The sequence below is a fragment of the Bufo bufo genome, chromosome 7, assembly GCF_905171765.1.
Source record: "Bufo bufo chromosome 7, aBufBuf1.1, whole genome shotgun sequence".
Lineage (NCBI taxonomy): Eukaryota > Metazoa > Chordata > Amphibia > Anura > Bufonidae > Bufo > Bufo bufo.
In genome coordinates this window covers 144,645,721-144,665,200 of record NC_053395.1, presented here as the reverse complement: position 1 = coordinate 144,665,200, position 19,480 = coordinate 144,645,721, and the positions used below count along the sequence as shown (strand labels likewise).

The 19,480-nt window shown below is 40.8% G+C and overlaps 1 protein-coding gene across 3 annotated transcripts in view; it reads left to right on the top strand.

Annotated features, from left to right (window-relative positions):
• FAM126B (family with sequence similarity 126 member B) overlaps window positions 1-2,661 on the top strand; it is an 89,180-nt gene extending 86,519 nt beyond the window's left edge. For all 3 annotated transcript variants that reach the window (XM_040439239.1, XM_040439237.1, XM_040439238.1), the window contains one exon: window positions 475-2,661. In XM_040439239.1, the coding sequence (XP_040295173.1) occupies window positions 475-1,067 (593 nt within the window). In that variant the 3' untranslated portion in view covers window positions 1,068-2,661. The remainder of the gene's footprint in view (window positions 1-474) is intronic.
• Window positions 2,662-19,480: the final 16,819 nt, after the last annotated feature.

Here is a 19,480-nt window from a genome sequence, read left to right as displayed (position 1 = left end):
GCGCGTGCAAAACGCATTGCACCCGCGCGATAAAAACTGAACAACGGAACGCAATAGCAGTCAAAACCGATTGCAATTGCGTACCTACTCGCGCGGGTTTGCCGCAACGCATCCGGACCTTATCCGGACACGCTCGCGTGAAAGAGGCCTAAGAGAATATAGTTCACAGGAGAATCTTCCTTTTCAAGCAATTAACAGTTTGCGCTTCTTATTGAGAACTAATTATAAGTTGGGCAATCATTTTGTTTTTAGACATCATATGACTATGGTTTAATTAGTATTTTTATTTTTTTTTGTGTGTTTTTCTTAACATACTGATTGCAATAATTTGAATGCAATTTCAAATAAACTGAAAAAAAACCTGATCAGAACATATCCAGTGTGTAAATAAAATTATATAAAAATGTAGAAAAGACAATAAAAAAATTTTGTAATTTAAAAGCTCTATTCTCATGGCTTCTGTTTGTATTTTAGGACCAGATGGCACCGCAACTGGCGAAGACTCCATTAATTATAATGATGCAGATGAGGGGTTTTCATCAGGAGCCTCAGTTAGTAGCCAGCCTGTTGGCGCCAAACAGTCTTCATCTACATCCCAGAGAAGCGGTTCAAGGAAAGGAGGAAGTGTGCGATCCACTAAAGAAAAAGATACACCTAGTCATTTAAAAGCTAGTGAAAGTCGAAATTCCACACCAAGGAAGCAGCCATCTCCTGCAGCTGTAGATTCCTTACTTGAAGGTATAGAGCTGTCACCCATGAAGAAGCACCTGAGCCTTCCAGCAGGCCATGTGGTGCCAAAAGCAAATAGCTTAAGTCTCATCCGAACCGCCAGCACTTCATCCAGTAAATCCTTTGACTATGTAAATGGCAGTCAAGCTGGTGGAAATGGAGGAATAGATGGAGTTTCTAACCTTTCTGCTTGCAACACCAACCGATTTTCCACTATAAGCTTACAAGAGGACCGATTAGGAGGAGGAGAAGGCAAAGACCTACTGTCTGCTGGTGCCCCCTTAACCAAACAGTCTCGATCCCCAAGTTTCAATATGCAGTTAATCTCCCAGGTGTAGGGTGTGCCCTCCTCTGTTCCTGTGCTAATTTGCACAGTTTAGAAAACAAAGAGTTAATACATTTCTAGTGATTCTCTCTTTTCATTTTTTTTGTTACTCATAATTCTGTAAATTATGGCAAGAGCAATACAAATTTCTGTCCCCCCTTATTGCCAAAATCCCAAATCTGTTCTGTCCATGCATTCTCATTTCTTTGTGCAATTTCTAAGCCGTCAGTCCCATTTCATCACTGTTAGTCCTTTCTTTAAGAAGAATGAAGATGCTGCGAATGTACTTTCTAACGTAGGATGTGATGACTTTTCCTACAGAAATTTGGATATTTGAAAGGTCACTTCATTCTGGTGTTAGTGTGATTAATGTTACCTCCATTCTTTTGCACACCTCTGGACAATCCTATGGCTGTTTTCCCATCAATAACATAATCCAGACTGGATTATATTTTGATTTATCCAGATTTTGGTTACAAATACGGTCTCAATTTCCATAACCCAACGTACGTATCTTCCCTTCTTCCCACGTATGTGGGCTAAACCTGGAGAGAAAATCCTTCAAGACCATTCTGGTGTGTAATTTTAGGATAATCATGTACCCTACTTGCTCATGTTTGCAGTTGGATGTCAAGTTCAATGTCGGGTAAATGAAGGACTCTGTAGGCTGTGTTTCTTCGGCCGGAGAGCCTTCTCAGCTGCTCCCCTTTGTTCCTTCGCCCCTGTTACTCTTAAGATCTGAGATCCTTGCACAGTAGTTTGTCAGTCCAGCTGGCTACTCGTAAGAACTCTTCAGGGAGTGGCAGCCTACTGGAATTGCTGTTGTACAAAGTGAAAGTGTGTTCTCTGTTTTCTTGGTGATCCTCTTGACCACACTGTATTTGTGATGATGATCATTCATTTCTAATGACTTCCCTAACCTTACCTAGCTGTGGAAGGGCGAGAGCAGTGGGCATGGCGATCATTGCTGTTTTACTCACAAAATGTTAAGCAAACTTAAAGGCTATGTACACGTTTGACGGCATTTCTTTATTATTACAATGCATCTATTATTGGTTAAAAAAACATATTTCTAATAGATTTTTTTGCTTTGTTTGCCATCTATGGCTGCCTATTTTCACACACACACACACACACACACACCGCAAGATGGTCTGTCCCCTCTTCAGACAAATCCAGCCGAGAAGCTGCCTGACATCTTTGTAGCTCTTATCTCTTTGTTGGTAGAACCCATTAACAATCTGCTGTTCCCCGACAGAAGACAGATCCTCTGATGGATCTCTCTGAACAGGGGACAGACAGACCAGCCTACGGTGTTTGTGGGGAAAACTAGCAGCTTACTGTATAGACAAACTGAGCAAAATTTTTAAGGAATATGTATTAGAAAAATTATTTTTAGCCCTTAAAGGGGGCTTTCCAGGTTGTTCGATATTGATGGCCTATACTCAGGATAGGTCATCTATCTGATTGGGTAAAATTTTTCTTTATTATTGCATTGCACCTATTAAATGGGTTTTCAAAGCATTCAATATTGATGGCCTGACCTCTGGATAGGCCTTCAGTATCTGATCAGTAAGAGTTAGACTCCTGGCACCTCTAAAGATCAGCTGTTTGAAGAGGCCACGGCACTCCAGTGAGCACCGCAGCCTCTTCCTAGGCCTGTGACATGACGTTCATCAGTCACGTGGCCTGTTTGCATGTCAGTCCCATTAACGTGAACGAGCATGGGCTGCAATACTAATTATGGAGCTGTGAGGAGGCCAGAGCACTACAACATCTTTGGGTAAAGCCAAGTGTCTGACCCCTACTGATCGGATATTGATGGCCTCTCCTGAGAACAGGCCATCAGTATCGAACTCTTAGAAAACTTTTTTTAATAGGTGCAATGCAATAGCAAAGAAAAATGCCCCCAAAGATGTGCATAGTCTTTAAATGTTTTAGGGTCCCTTCCACTGATCTGGGTGTGAATGTATTGGGATGTTAACTGGCAAATCTCGGAAACTACACCATTACCCATGAGAATACTGTGTGGTTGAAAGTAATATGTCTGTGTCTAGTAGCTCAGTTTCTAGGAACAGGCAGGTCTCCCCTGCTTGTGCTTCTTGGTTTTTAGATGTTTACAGGGTTTCTTTCAAAGGCCAGCCTATCGCCTCCTGTCATTTGTTTGGGCAACTAAGTTTTTTGCAACTACAGACCTTACCAAGATGTACTTTTTTTTTTTTGTGGGTCATCCAGGTATTTTGTCTTATTTGTTGCGACTGCAGACATTTCCATTTTGATGCTGTGTAGTTGCTATACAGTGATTTCATTTCATACACTGATTTCTTAGAACTTTTTGTTCCCTGCATGTTTGATAATACAGAAAGGCAACTGTTCAACTTGCAGCTCTCCGTCAAATGAAGCTTGAAAGAACAAGTAGCTGCTAAATAACCCCCAGCTGAATTCATAAAGGGGGCACAATACTGTATCACCAAGTGGATGTCATGTCAGTTGCAAGTTGTGCAATGGGCCGCTGCTATGGAACTGGCAATAAGAAAAAAATGAATATACTGTGCGTATGCAGTTAATTTAGCTATAGTGTAGACGGCTGAGACCACAGTTGGCTCAGCATCAAGGTTACTGTTGATTCAGCTAAGCTTGCTGTGCGGTAGCTTTCATCCGTCACCGATTTTGCATGTACAATCTCTTCATTTTGTAGAAAGTTGTGTTATTTTTGTGTGTGCTGTTATGTAAGAGAGCCATAGAATTTCATATTGAGCGTCCAAATGCATCTTTCCAAGGATTGCTCTGACTTAGATCATGAAATCAGACAACAGTATGGACAGTGGTGTATAGCTGAGCAACCAAGTGTACACAGAAGAAACAATTGCCTTCACTAACTCGTTTTGATAGTTTAAATTATTCTGTCCATTATTTAAAGAGAGTTTATGTAAAATAAGCAAGTATATATTTTTGTAAGTATAATTACAAATATCACCAACTGTATTTAGCACACTTTAAGCTCCGCTGGAAGTCGATGGCAGAATGTGTGACAGTCTTTACAATAATGATAGTTTGACATTAACAGGGAAGTCCTAGCCGCTGGAAATCTGTGGGTGATGGAAGAGTGCTCCTCTCAGTCTTACTCTACCCCCTGCGTAGCCCTTATGGTCGCGTGCATTCATGCTGGTAATATTAATATGGGTTATTGTTTACTTTCTGTAAAACATTTCAGTGAAGGCACAAAGGCTAAAGAATTTAGTATGGTCCTTGATGATGTTAGAGCTTTATATCCACAATGTGAACAAGGCTGATATAGAAGTATGTTAAAGGGCTACTCCTGGATTTACATAATGATGGTCATCGGTAAGAGATCAGCTGTACGAAGAGGCCTTCGAAGTCACATGGCCTAGGGGCATCTCAGCCCTATTCAGGTGAATGGGCCTGAGTGTGATACCAAACACAACCGCTATACAATGTAAGATGCTGAGGAGGCTGCAGGCTCCTCAAACAGCTGATCAGTAGAGATCCCAGGTGTTGGACCCCTGCTAATCTTATCTTGATGACGTATCCTGAGGATAGCTTATTAATATGTAAATCACGAGGGCCCTTTTAATATGGGAAATGTATTTATATACATAAAAAGTCATAGAGATCCAGGATAGTCACCAGTTGGACGAAGCTCTTGTTGCTAGGAAATGGTGTTATCAGATTTTATGCTGTTCTGCTATGTACTGTTCATTTCGCTGTACTGGGAGGTCACAGTATACCACAAAGCATTGTAAAACATACATATATCTTTTGTGTCACACACAATCACTGTACAACATTGGGCCTCATTTATTAAAATTACCGTAAAAAGTTCCAGATAGGTATATGCAATGAAAGCTGAGCTCTGCTTGGTTGCTGTGAGCAATAAGGCATTGTTAATTCTATGTTTAATTTGGAAAATAAAGCCCATTCAAGACACACACATAAAGACACCTCTCCACATAGCATAACAAGACCTGATAACTGAACTGTCAGTCTTTTTGTAGTGTCTGGGGCAGATTCCTACACCTGTCTTATTAGCCATTCTTTGAATAGGTCATCAGCATCTGATCAGTGGGTGTCCAATAACTGGGACCTCCAGGATCAGCTGTTTGATAAGGCATTGGCTCTCGCAGTAGCGCTGCTGCCTTCTATCAGCAAACCAAGCACAGAGCCGTATAGCAGCTGTGCTTGGTATCACGCTTAGCCCTATTGACTTCTATGGAGATGAGCTTCACCTAGGCCATATGACTGATGAAGGTGATGTCACTGGACCCCCACTGATCAGATATTGATGACCTATCCAGAGGATAAGACATCAGTTTAAAACTCCCAGAAAACCAGTTTAAAAAATGTGGTGTAGCAAGATGCGCCAAATGTATTAAGGGGTACTCTCTTTTTAATATATTTGGCACATCTAACGCTCTCTGTGCTAGAAACTGAAATCCACAGCAGTTATGATCTGGTTTAGACTTCAGCTATAATTCCCCCCCACTTTTATCATCAATTTTGGAACATGGAGAGGCGCACAAAAAATGATGCTAATATGTCATGCGTTATAATTTACAACTTTTATACTCCACTAAAAATGGCTTAAAAGCTTTAATTAATCTGCCCTCCTGTAGTTTTAAGCTGCTCCTCCTACTACAAATGCACAGTTGTCCTATAATAAAGCATGTATAACTCCCGGAGATGCCTTTCTAGCATTGCATACTGAAGCATAGAATGAGTTCTACCCCTAAGACGACCATATGAATGGTTCTGCATCTGTTCCGCAATTTTACAGAACAGGTGCAGACCCTCAAAAAAGTTAGAGCATGACCTATTCTTGTCCGCAATCGTGGACAAAAATAGGCATTTCTATCATAGGGCCGGCCATGTACCGGCATCCGCAAAACACTACGGCCGTCTGAGTGAGCCCTAATAGAGCCTGTTTTCCAGTGCAGTAAGTTACTTTTATTGGGAAATAGGATGTGAGTATTTACCACCTAAATATTTTCTATTTTACCCTCTAGACAGGCTAGAAAGCAGCGGGATATTCTTGTGTGATCACTGCTGTTCCCAGATTTTGCACATTTAAAGGGGTTGTTCACATTTGAACATGTGATAGTTTATGTATAGATATAGTATACATAAAAAGTTGAGTAAAGATGTAAATAAATGGCACTACTTATATTATACCGATCCTGCTTTGCAGCATTTGTAATAACCCAAAGACACATTCACATCATTCTGCTGATTCGCTGTTGAAAATGGTAGTAAAGTTGTTCACGCAACGGCTTAGCTGAGCTCCCGTAATACGCTGGGAATGTGTATGTCATATAATTTCAAATTATTAGATGTTGTAGGTGTAAAGCAAGCAATGAGTATTTCAGCTCTGAAGCCTGAAAAACTGTGAAGGCAGCTCTGGGTTATAAGAAAAATGCTGCATCTCAGGACTGGTACAGGTGATTACATACAATGTATTTACAAGATTACTCAATGCTCATTGTGTATGTAAAATAGTCTTCATGTTATTGAGTGTTCAGAATTGGGAATGTTTTGATTTTGTTTTGCTTTTTCATCTGTTCGTTGCATTTTGGAGATAATCATGTTTTTTTTTTTATCTTAGCTAAAAGCATTTCGTTTTCAGTAGTTCTAGGAAAAACAAATTTGCTTTCATTATCGTTTTCTGGGCAAAAATGCGGACTTCTACTTCTGTTTTGTCATGTGCTTGTATTTCAGTTCATGACCAGGAACCTGTCTTCTTGAACCTGGATGTTTGAGCTGCAGGAGCCTGTTATTGAGCAGATTATATATAGTTTTATGAGGAAAGATTCATTATAAAGGACTTGGCCACCAAGCAGGAATATAAATGAATACAACACAAGTTGTACCTAAACGTTTGCACACAAAACTATATATCATCTACTCAGCCCCTCCTGCTCTATAACCTTCACTTCCATGGGGCTGAGTGTGATACCAAGCACAGCCGCTATACAATGTACGGAGCTGTGCTTCGTAAGCTGCGAGAAGACCGTGGCTCTCACTGGAGCGCTGGTGCCTTCTCAAACAGCTGATTCCCACTGATCAGATACTAATGACCTATCCTGAAGATAGTTCATCAGTTCATGTCGTAGTTTTATTCCGCCCACCTCTTGGCATATTTGCCGTGCTGCCGATGGAACTCCGGCCCGCCTCCATTATAGTCAATGGGGCCGGAGTGGTAGTCCAGGGGCACGTGTGCACTAGCGGCAGCACAGATCCGACAGGCTGTTCACCCGCCGGAACAGCCTGCCGGAGTTCCTTGCCGCTAGTGTGAAACTAGCCTTAGGCCTCTTTCCCATGGGCGTGTTGCCGTATTGCAGACCGCATTTCCGTGGGCATTCGGCATCACTGATGCGGACCCATTCACTTCAATGGGTCCGCAAATCCGAAGATGCGGAATGGTGCGGACCCATGGTCCTATCTTTTTTCGGAATGGCCGGATTGCGGACCCATTCAAGTGAATGGGTCTGTGATCCGCTGCGGTTGCCCCACGGACTGTGCTCGTGCATTGCGGCCCGCATTTTGCCCATGGGAAAGAGGCCTTAGGCTGCTGCATCCTGGTTTTCCTGAAAAAATGAAGTGGCATGCTCAGTTGAATGCCATATACACATAGCTATTCTGTCCTAGGAGGAATGCTTTTAAAGGTGGCCATACGCATTCAGAAGCTGTCTGACAATTCTTTTGTTACCCGTGGTTTAGATACAGTTTGTTGGTACACACAGTGTGTTTCTATCCAGATAATGGTTTATCCCCAGTTTGCGGTAATGTCGGTTCGTGGTTGTCCAGGATGCAGTTGTCATGCAACACTGACAATACTGCGTGATGCATGTTTCTATGCCCATACACACTTTGCTGTATATTGTGTTTTTATTTTTCTTGGCTTGGATACCTAACTTAGATTTGTTATTTTTTTTATCAGCTGGTAGATTCAGTTCTTTCTCTTTTTTTTTTTTTTTTTTTTTTTTTCTTCTTGTTTTAGACATTTTGTTATCATCCATGAATGGTATACTTGTACTATACTATTAGCAGCTCAGGATCTTTTCATATATTCAGCTATGCTACATTACATGCAACAAGACATTAAGCTATTTATTCAGTATATCCAAGCATGAAAGTCGTTGCTACAAACTGGTCACTTGTGTTATTAACTGGTTTGTAAAATACCTAGCTGGCACATACCCCCTAGCTGCAGTATAGTGTTACAGTAAGCGCGGTACCCTCATAGACTATAACTCTACATCACTGCAAGTCTTCTCCTGGACTGACCCTTTTATTCATGCCTCAGTAGTCAGTTTTTTTTCTACAAATAATAAAAGGTACTTGTTGAAATAATTCCCCCTTTTTTTAAATTAAAAATAAATGTAAAATTCCTTTGGTGTTTTTTTATTTTTTTCCTCTTAGCCTCCCCGTTAGGCATGATCAGTGCTATCCATTGTGGCATGCGATAGCGTTAGATTGTTAGGTGAGCCGTCCATAGTGCTTATCATCAATGGCTGCTTACTGGGGATCACCTGACAATTGGCTGCCATTGGCTCCTAGAGCTGTCAAATAGGGGAGGCTAGGAGGGGGAAAAAAGAAGAGCACACGAGTCACGATCATGGACAATATGGCTATAAAGATATGCAGCCGGTTTTACTACTCTGAGGATGTGATCATTTAAATACACCTCTAGAAAAGTGAATCCTGGCTGAAGATTGTATTGTTGAAGTTATTGGAGGGAAATTTCTTTTATATGACATATGAGGTCAAGCTTGCTTGAAGTAAATGGGCATTACAGAAAACCCCAAGTTCTAAGTGTTTTTCTTTCTTTTTGAAATGTCCCTTCAAAATAAGGTAGAAGAATTGAGACCCTATTAGTAGGGATGAGCGAACTTGTGTTTTCAAGTTTGGCGTACAAGGTTCAGGTTATCTAAGAATTCCGTTATGGATTCCCCTACCACGGACCATAAGTTATAGTAGCGGAGTCCATAACAGAATTCTTAGATAACCCGAACCTTGTACGCTGAACTTGAAAACACAAGTTTGCTCATCCTACTAATAGGGCATGTTCACTTTAAAATATACAATCATTATTCAGTTGTTTTTTTTTTCAATATTCTTTTGCGTTATTAAACATAGGAGTAGATTCCACCAGGGTAAAGGCAGCGGTTTTCTTGAAGTCTTTGTTCTTCCTGTTATTGGTGAAGCAATAGGGATTAGAAAACAGAATGAGCGTACACTTGTGAGAACAAGCTCTTACCCTATGACCACACTGTAGACTTTAGGGTTGGGTTTGCATGGAGAAGTTTAGGTGAAATGGTTGATACTTTTTTCCCTTATAATTTATCCCCCTTTTAGATCCATTTATGGCTTTGGATTCAAAATACATGGAGCAACTACTCCAAAATTGCCTTATATGAACAAGGTTGTAGCCTAAATTTTGTATTCTGTATAATTTAACACAGTAGTGGTTACAGTAGTCTGGTGTTTGATTATGTTGCTGGATTCTTCAAGGGGTTGTATGAGATTACAGAAAGGAGGCTCTGAACTTTTTACAAAAACAGCACCACTTTTGTCTACTGTGCTGGAACTGCATCTGCTTCATTCTCTGGAATTGGGCTAAACTGCAATATACCAGACACAACCCATGGACTGGAGTGAAGCAGTTTCTGAAAAAAGTTTTTTTTTTTTTTTTGTAATTCTATATAATCCTTTTAAAAGCATTTCCATTAGATACATGTTAAATTGGCATGTATACAGTATTTATATCCCATATAGCTTTTCACACTGAATATCCACCTGACCAAACTAATGAAGAAAAGCCTTTCTCCTCTACCAAAGAGTTTCTGCAATATCGTATCCATACCGTTGCTCCTTGTAAATTGACATATCTTTCAGCAGTAGGGCTGTGTTCTGTTTTTTGCTGGCGGACTGATGCCCCTGCCGCTCACATAGGCATTTCTTAGCATGCAGTATGAATCAAAGTGTATAAGGATGAGGTGCTGCTTTCTCTACCTGCAATGTACTGCAGGCCTATGTTTGTTCGATGGCATGTAAGCTATGTCGTGGCCCTCTGGTGTGGATTTGGTGGCATTTATTCCTACTTCCTCGGGACCATCGTATTTTTCTATTTTCTGTTTTGTGCAGAACTAATGCAAAACTGTGGAAGATCACATTATTGCTGCATGTCCGGCATATTTATAATCTATCTGTCTTACTGGAAGCTGGTAAATGCTGTTCACTGTCGTTGAAAATGTGAAACTTAGTTGCTGTTAACAAATGTAAATATCCAGAGTAAAATAAATATTTTAATTCATTGTAAATAGAGATGTATAAATTTCTGAATCCCTCAGAATATCTATTACTATGTTAAATAAATATTGTTCTGTTTCTGGCTCCAACAGTCTGTTCTGTGAGTGGAAAGTTTCCAAGGGTACAGGCTGGAAATGACTAGGTCACATTGCTGGGTTAATGGATGGGCTGTAGTAGTCACACAAAACTGCACGTAGGCTACATTCACAGCGAAAAATAGGGCCATGAAAAACGGACACACTGGGGGAGATTTATCAAACTAGTGTAAAGGAAAACTGGCTTAGTTGCCCGTAGCAACCAATTAGACTTCACCTTTAATTTTCCAAAGGAGTTCTGCTCTGAAAAATGAAAGGTGGAATCTGGTTGCTATGGGCAACTAGGCCAGTTTCCTTTTGCACCAGTTTTGAAAAATCTGCCCCGCTGTCTGTTTTTCATGGCCATTTTTGCATCCATTTTCAACGTCCATTTTGCATCCATTTTTAACGGCAAAAAAAATGGATGATTTTCATTGTATTTTTTTATTTAAAACCCAACCCCTGCAGTATACATCATTTCCTCATTCCGGCCTCCAGCAAAAATAATGTTTCCCAGAGTGGCCTCCAGCAGTAGTATTGGCCCTCAACAGTATGGGTCGCCCAAAGCAGTAATAATGTCCCCTAGAGTGCCAAAAAATAAATTGCCTCATCCACTTGCACGCTCAAGGATAGTCGTTCTTTACTTGATGCGGAAGGACCTGTACTCCCAGCCATTATGATGGGAGAGCATGGTGATGTCATTATGCTGGGAATGCAGGTCCTTCTGCTTCGAGAGGAGCGACTGTCTCTGCGTGCAAGCCCTAAAAGGCCTTTTTCACTAATGTACCTGTTTTAAAGGCTGTTATATAAGTGCACTTCTGTCTAAGCAGCCGTTAAAAATGGTCCTATTGATATCAATGGGGTCCGTCTGGCCGTGAAAACAGGCAAAAATAGGACATGTCCTATATTTTTTTACAGCTGGTGGCTCCCATTTATTCATATTCTGGTCCCCAGCTTGTTTTCTTCCAGCTGGGTATGGACATGGTTGCGTGTGCTGCTGCAGCAAATGACTGGCTTCAGCAGTTAGCTATCTCTAAGCAGTACGTCAGTATAACAGGTGACTATGTCCATAACCAGCTTGTAGAAAACAAGCCAGGGACCAGAAAAATGGGCAAGCAGGTGCCAGCACGCAGAGGAGCAGGTACGTGTGAATCTTTCAATAGATGAGGCAGGCTACTGAGCATAAGTAAAAAGTTCATTATTACTGGAAAACCTGATTAATGCACATGTCTGGGGAACATTCATTGGGATATACTGTTTTACAGTCGATTCAAGGATGTGAGAATAAATAGGTTTACACATGGTTAAGTGACTTACTATACACTGCTCACAATAAATTAGGGATATTTGGCTTGTGGGTGAAATTTTAGTAAAATGCACTCAAACCTACAGGTGAACTTAATGTGACCTTCTCTAAACTTTTGAACGCTGATGTACCACTGTTCAATGTTTCAGTACTTTTTGCACAACTTGCTCTCTAACAAGGAGCTTAACGGCAAAATTCACAACAGGTGTTTAATCCATGAATCACCAGATAAATTTGCTGGTTCAATTTGAATTGGTATTTAACCCCCTTAAGGACCAGTGATGTACATGTACTGCATGGTGATCGGGTGGGTGCAGGCCCGCCCGATCAGCAGCAGGGGTCCGGCAGTCACTGATAGCCGGACCCCTGCTGCATGCGCCGGCATCGGTAAAATCACTGATGCCGGCGCATTAACCCCGCGCGGCCGCTGACCCCTGATGCTTCAGACATGTGCGGGGTGGCCATTGGGTCCCTGCGCTGCTGTGACGGGGGCCCGATGGCAGGGAAGGCAGCCCGATGCCTTCCTTAGGCATTGTGGCTGCCTTCCGGGAGAGATACAGCCCCCTGGATCTCACAGGCACGAAGGCTGAAAGTGTATTACAGTGTGTAATATGCTTACAAGCAAGTAAGAAGTATTGTCATGCATTGTAAAGGGGATCAGACCCCCAAAAATTGAAGTCCCAGAGTGGGACAAAAAATAAAGTGAAAAAAAAAGTTTTCCAATTTTTTTTTTTAACCGCTTGCTGTCACAGTAACGCCGATAGGTGTCCGGACGGCAGCGCTCTCAGGTCTCAGCGACGACTATTGGCATCATCTCGTGAGACCTAAGATTTCCTGTGAACGCGCGCTCACAGGATTGCGCAGTTCACAAGTTGAACTACAGCCTGCCAGCGCTGATCATCGGCTGGCAGGCTGTAGATTTTTTAAATAACCAATCAAATAGGTATATCAGACGCTATTTTGTAAATAGCATCTGATATACCTGCTACCTGCTCCTCTGGTGGTCCCTTTTGCTTGGATCGACCACCAGAGGACACAGGCAGCTCTATAAGTAGCACCAAGCACCACACACACATTACAACCCCCTGTCACTTATTAACCCCTTATTAACCCCCTGATCACCCCATATAGACTCCCTGGTCACCCCCCTGTCATTGATCACCCCCCTGTAAGGGTCCCTTATCACCGCCAGTTAGTTAGGTAGTTAGCGCCCACTGCACCGCAGTCACTGTTTAGTCGCTGATTAGCGTCATTGCTGTCGCTAATCAGCACTAGTACTATATAGTATCTGTAAGTGATCAAGACTGATGGCAATCAGATCTATATCAGTACATTAGGGTCACCTTAGGCTCTACAAAAAACGCAGTGTTCGCCCGATCAGGCCTGATCTTGTGCCCACACTTGCGTTCAGTCCGCCCCACCGCAGTGACTGTATTATTTTTTTTCTGATCACTGCAAAAACACTGTAAAATCGCTGCGGCGCTATAAAGATCACTTTTGAGCTTTTTGGATCTTTATTAGCGATCGCAGCTTTACTTCGCAAGCACTCCTTGTTACTAGGCAGGTGTGCTCTTTTTCCTGGGTAGTCTCAGAGGAATACCCCCTAAATTTAGTTAGCCCAAAATGTCAAAAAAGGGGTATTCCGCTGAAGAGTACTTTTAGGATTTCACAGGGCATTTTTACGCATTTGGATTCCAAACTACTTCTCACGCTTTAGGACCCCTAAAATGCCAGGGCAGTATAAATACCCCACAAGTGACCCCCTTTTGGAAAGAAGACACCCCAAGGTATTCCGTGAGGGGCATGGCAAGTTCATAGAAGATTTTTTTTTTGGCGCAAGTTAGCGGAAATTTATATATATATATTTTTTTTTCTTACAAAGTCTCATATCCTACTAACTTGTGACAAAATTTTTTATTTTACATGAACTCACCATACCCCTCACGGAATACCTTGGGGTGTCTTCTTTCTAAAATGGGGTCACTTGTGGGGTATTTATACTGCCCTGGCATTTTAGGGGCCCTAAAGCGTGAGAAGTGCCCTGTGAAATCCTAAAAGTGCTCATTGGAATTTGGGCCCCTTTGCGCACCTAGGCTGCAAAAAAGTGTCACACATGTGATATCACCGTACTCAGGAGAAGTAGAGCAATGTGTTTTGGGGAGTATTTTTACATATACCCATGCTGGGTGAGAGAAATCTCACTGTAAATTGACAACTTTGTATAAAAAAAATGGAAAAAGTTGTCATTTACAGAGATATTTCTCACACACAGTATGGGTATATGTAAAAATACACCCCAAAACACATTGCCCTACTTCTCCTGAGTACGGCGATATCACATGTGTGACACTTATTTGCAGCCTAGGTGCACAAAGGGGCCCAAATTCCAATGAGTACTTTTAGGATTTCACAGGGCACTTCTCACGCTTTAGGGCCCCTAAAATGCCAGGGCAGTATAAATATCCCACAAGTGACCCTATTTTAGAAAGAAGACACCCCAAGGTATTCCATGAGGGGTATGGTGAGTTCATGTAAAATTTTATTTTTTGTCACTCACAAGTTAGTGGAATATGAGACTTTGTAGAAAAAAATAAAAATATCAATTTCCGCTAACTTGTGCCAAAAAAAAAAAATCTTCTATGAACTTGCCATGCGTCTCACGAAATACCTTGGGGTGTCTTCTTTCCAAAATGGGGTCACTTGTGGGGTACTTATACTGCCCTGGCATTTTAGGGGCCCTAAAGCGTGAGAAGTAGTTTGGAATCCAAATGCGTAAAAATGCCCTGTGAAATCCTAAAGGTACTCATTGGAATTTGGGCCCCTTTGTGCACCTAGGCTGCAAAAAAGTGTCACACATGTGGTATCGCCGTACTCAGAAGAAGTAGGGCAATGTGTTTTGGGGTGTATTTTTACATATACCCATACTGTGTGTGAGAAATATCTCTGTAAATGACAACTTTTAAATTTTTTTTTACAAAGTTGTCAATTTACTTTGATATTTCTCTCACCCAGCATGGGTATATGTAAAAAATACACCCCAAAACACATTGCCCTACTTCTTCTGAGTACGGCGATACCACGTGTGACACTTTTTTGCAGCCTAGGTGCGTAAAGGGGCCGAAAGTCCAACGAGTACCTTTAGGCTTTACAGGGTTGCTCACAATTTAGCCCCGCCCAAAATGCCAGAACAGTAAACACACCCCACAAATGACCCCATTTCGGAAAGTAGACACCCCAAGGTATTCACTGAGGGGCATAGTGAGTCCGTGGGAGATTTTTTATTTTTTTTGCCAGAAGTTAGCAGAAATGGAAACTTTATTATTTTATTTTTTTCCTCAGAAAGTGTCATTTTCCGCTAACTTGTGAAAATAAATTAAATCATACATAAACTCACCATGCCCCTCCGCGAATACTTTGGGGTGTCTTCTTTCTAAAATGGGGTCATTTGGGGGGTATTTATACTATCCTGGCATTCTAGCACCTCAAGAAACATGACAGGTGCTCAGAAAGTCAGAGCTGCTTCAAAATGCGAAAATTCACATTTTTGTACCATAGTTTGTAAACGCTATAACTTTTGCGCAAACCAATAAATATACACTTATTGGATTTTTTTTTTATCAAAGACATGTAGCACAATAAATTCTGACAAAAACTTGTATAGAAATGTAATTATATTTGAACAATTTGACCAGAAAAAGTTAAAAATACACTTTTTTTTTTGAAAATTGCGGTCTATTTTGATTAATATCAGAAAAACGAAATATCTCAGCAGCAATCAAATACCACCAAAAGAAAGATGTATTTGTGAGAAGAAAAGGAGGTAAAATTCATTTGGGTGCCAAGATGCATGACCGAGCAATAAACCATGAAGTGCCGATTTGTAAAAAAGAGCCTGGTCGCTAGGGGGGTATAAACCTGTGGTCCTTAAGTGGTTAAAAGTTTCAAGTAAAAAAATAAAGAAATGTCCTTTTGCCTAAATAAAGGGGAAAAAAATTTTTAAAAATTGAGAAAAAAGGAAAAGTTGAAATATTGGGTATCGTCTCGTCGCGTCCGTATCGACCAGCTCTATAAAAACATCACATGACCTAACCCCTCAGATGAACACTGTCAAAAAAATAAAATAAAACCTGTGCTAAATAAACCATTTTTTTTGTCACCTTACATCACTAAAAGTGCAACACCAAGGCGATCAAGAAAGTTTATCTCCCAAAATAGTACCAATCTAACCATCACCTCATTCCACAAAAAATGAGCCTCTACCTCATACAATCGCCCAAAACATAAAAAAAAAAACTATGGCTCTCAGACTATGGAGACACTAAAACATGATTTTTTGATCATTGTGTAAAATTTACATAGAAACATAGAATGTGTCGGCAGATAAGAACCATTTGGCCCATCCAGTCTGCCCAATATACTAAATACTATGGATAGCCCCTGGCCCTATCTTATATGAAGGATGGCCTTATGCCTATCCCATGCATGCTTAAACTCCTCCACTGTATTTGCAGCTACCACTTCTGCAGGAAGGCTATTCCATTCATCCACTACTCTCTCAGTAAAGTAATACTTCCTGATATTACTTTTAAACCTTTGCCCCTCTAATTTAAAACTATGTCCTCTTGTAGCAGTTTTTCTTCTTTTAAATATTCTCTCCTCTTTTACCTTGTTGATTCCCTTTATGTATTTAAAAGTTTCTATCATATCCCCTCTGTCTCGTCTTTCTTCCAAGCTATACATGTTAAGGTCCTTTAATCTTTCCTGGTAAGTTTTATCCTGCAATCCATGTACCAGTTTAGTAGCTCTTCTCTGAACTCTCTCCAAAGTATCAATATCCTTCTGGAGATATGGTCTCCAGTACTGAGCACAATACTCCAAATGAGGTCTCACTAGTGCTCTGTGGAGCGGCATGAGCACCTCCCTCTTTCTACTGGTAATTCCTCTCCCTATACACCCAAGCATTCTGCTAGCATTTCCTGCTGCTCTATGACATTGTCTGCCTACCTTTAAGTCTTCTGAAATAATGACCCCTAAATCCCTTTCCTCAGATACTGAGGTTAGGACTGTATCACTGATTTTATATTCTGCTCTTGGGTTTTTACGTCCCAGGTGCATTATCTTGCACTTATCAACATTAAATTTTAGTTGCCATATTTTTGACCATTCCTCTAGTTTTCCTAAGTCCTTTTCCATTTGGTGTATCCCTCTAGGAACATCAACCCTGTTACAAATCTTTGTGTCATCAGCAAAAAGACACAACTTACCATCGAGGCCTTCTGCAATTTCGCTGATAAAGATATTAAACAATATGGGTCCCAGAACAGATCCCTGAGGTACCCCACTGGTAACAAGACCTTGGTCTGAATATACTCCATTGACTACAACCCTCTGTTGCCTGTCCCTCAGCCACTGCCTAATCCATTCAACAATATGGGAGTCCAAGCCCAAAGACTGCACTTTATTGATAAGCTTTCTATGTGGGACAGTATCAAAAGCCTTACTAAAGTCTAGATAAGCGATGTCTACTGCACCTCCTCCATCTATTATTTTAGTCACCCAATCGAAAAAATCAATAAGATTAGTTTGACATGATCTCCCTGAAGTAAACCCATGCTGTTTTTCATCTTTCAATCCATGGGATTTTAGATGTTCCACAATCCTCTCCTTAAGTATGGTTTCCATTAATTTCCCCACTATTGATGTCAGGCTTACTGGCCTATAGTTGCCCGATTCCTCCCTACTACCTTTCTTGTGAATGGGCACAACATTTGCTAATTTCCAATCTTCTGGGATGACTCCTGTTGCCAGCGATTGGTTAAATAAATCTGTTAATGGTTTTGCTAGTTCAACGCTGAGCTCTTTTAATAGCTTTGGGTGTATTAATTTTAGACAGCTGACTTAGAACCTCTTCCTCTGTAAAGACACATGCATCAAAAGATTCATTAGTCTTCTTTCCTAACTGAGGTCCTTCTTCATTTTCCTTTGTAAAAACTGAACAGAAATATTCATTGAGGCAGTCAGCTAGTTCTTTATCTTCTTCTATATACCTTCCTTCTTTTGTTTTTAATTTGGTAATTTCTTGTTTTAGTTTCCTTTTCTCATTTATGTATCTGAAGAATGCCTTCTCGCCTTTTTTCCCTGACTGAGCTAATTTCTCTTCTGCCTGTGCTTTGGAAGCTCTTATAACTTGTTTGGCCTCTCTCTGCCTAATCTTATAAATTTGTCTGTCATCCTCGTTTTTTGTTTTTTTTATAATTCCTAAATGCTATCTTTTTGTTTTTAATGATTTTGGCCACTTCTGAGTACCACAGTGGTCTCTTTCTTTTTTTGCTTTTACTGACAAGCCTAATGCAATTTTCTGTTGCCTTCAATAGTGCCACTTTTAAGTAGTCCCATTTCTCCTGGACTCCAATGAAACTGTTCCAGTCTGATAGGGACTTGTATACCACTAATCTAATTTTAGAAAAGTCTGTTTTTCTAAAATCTAAAACTTTTGTTTTTGTGTGGTGTGACTCAGTCACTGTACTTATAGTAAACCACACTGACTGGTGATCACTAGATCCCAAGCTTTCCCCTACAGTAATATCAGATACCAAATTCCCATTTGTGAATACTAAATCTAAAATGGCCTCCTTCCGGGTTGGCTCCTCCACTACTTGCTGTAGAGATAATCCCAGTAGGGAATTTAGAATATCTGTACTCCTGGCAGAACTAGCTATTTTGGTTTTCCAGTTTACATCTGGAAGATTAAAGTCTCCCATAATGATAACTTCCCCCTTCAATGTCATTTTAGCTATTTCCTCAACTAGTAGATCATCTAATTCTTTGACTTGGCTAGGTGGTCTATATATCACACCTACACGAGTTACCTTATTATTATCAAGCTGCACGGTAACCCAAACTGACTCTAAATTGTTCTCGCTAACTTGTATCAAATTAGATTTTATGTTATCTTTCACATACAGGGCCACCCCTCCCCCCTTCTTGCCTTCTCTGTCTTTCCTGTATAGAGAGAACCCTGGTATTGATATATCCCAGTCATTACTCCCCTTGAACCACGTCTCAGTAACAGCCACTACATCTATATTCTCAGATGCCATTATAGCCTCAAGTTCATTGATCTTATTCCCTAGACTGCAAACATTTGTAGACAAGACTCTGAGCTTGTCATTCCTTAACCTTTGTGCTACTGGCCTCTTCTGGCATTGTTCCGGGGGGCAGTTGGACTGCTGGATTATCACTCTTTTGCCCCCCTTTCCTAGTTTAAATGCTTCTTAGCAAATACCTGGAACTGTTCACCGAGGACATTCGTTCCTTTGAGAGAAAGATGCAAACCATCTTTCTTGTACAGTTCTTTTCCATTCCAACAAGAGCTAACATGAGACACAAAGCCAAACCCTTGGTTCAGACACCATTCACCAAGCCATACATTGAATTCCTTAATGCGCATCTTCCTGTCATGCTGAAGGTTATGCACAGGCAAAACTGCAGAGAATGAAACAGTTGATGCAACCTCCCGTATATCCTTTCCAAGTGTGTGAAAAGCTTCTTTCACCTTTGAAACCTCATTGCAAGCCAGATCGTTTGTCCCATAAATAAAAAAAATAGACATTAGGTATTGCCAAGTCTGTCAGAACCTGCTCTATAAAAATATCACATGACCTAACCCCTCAGGTTAATTTTTTGTCACCTTACATAATAAAAAGTGTAATAGCAAGC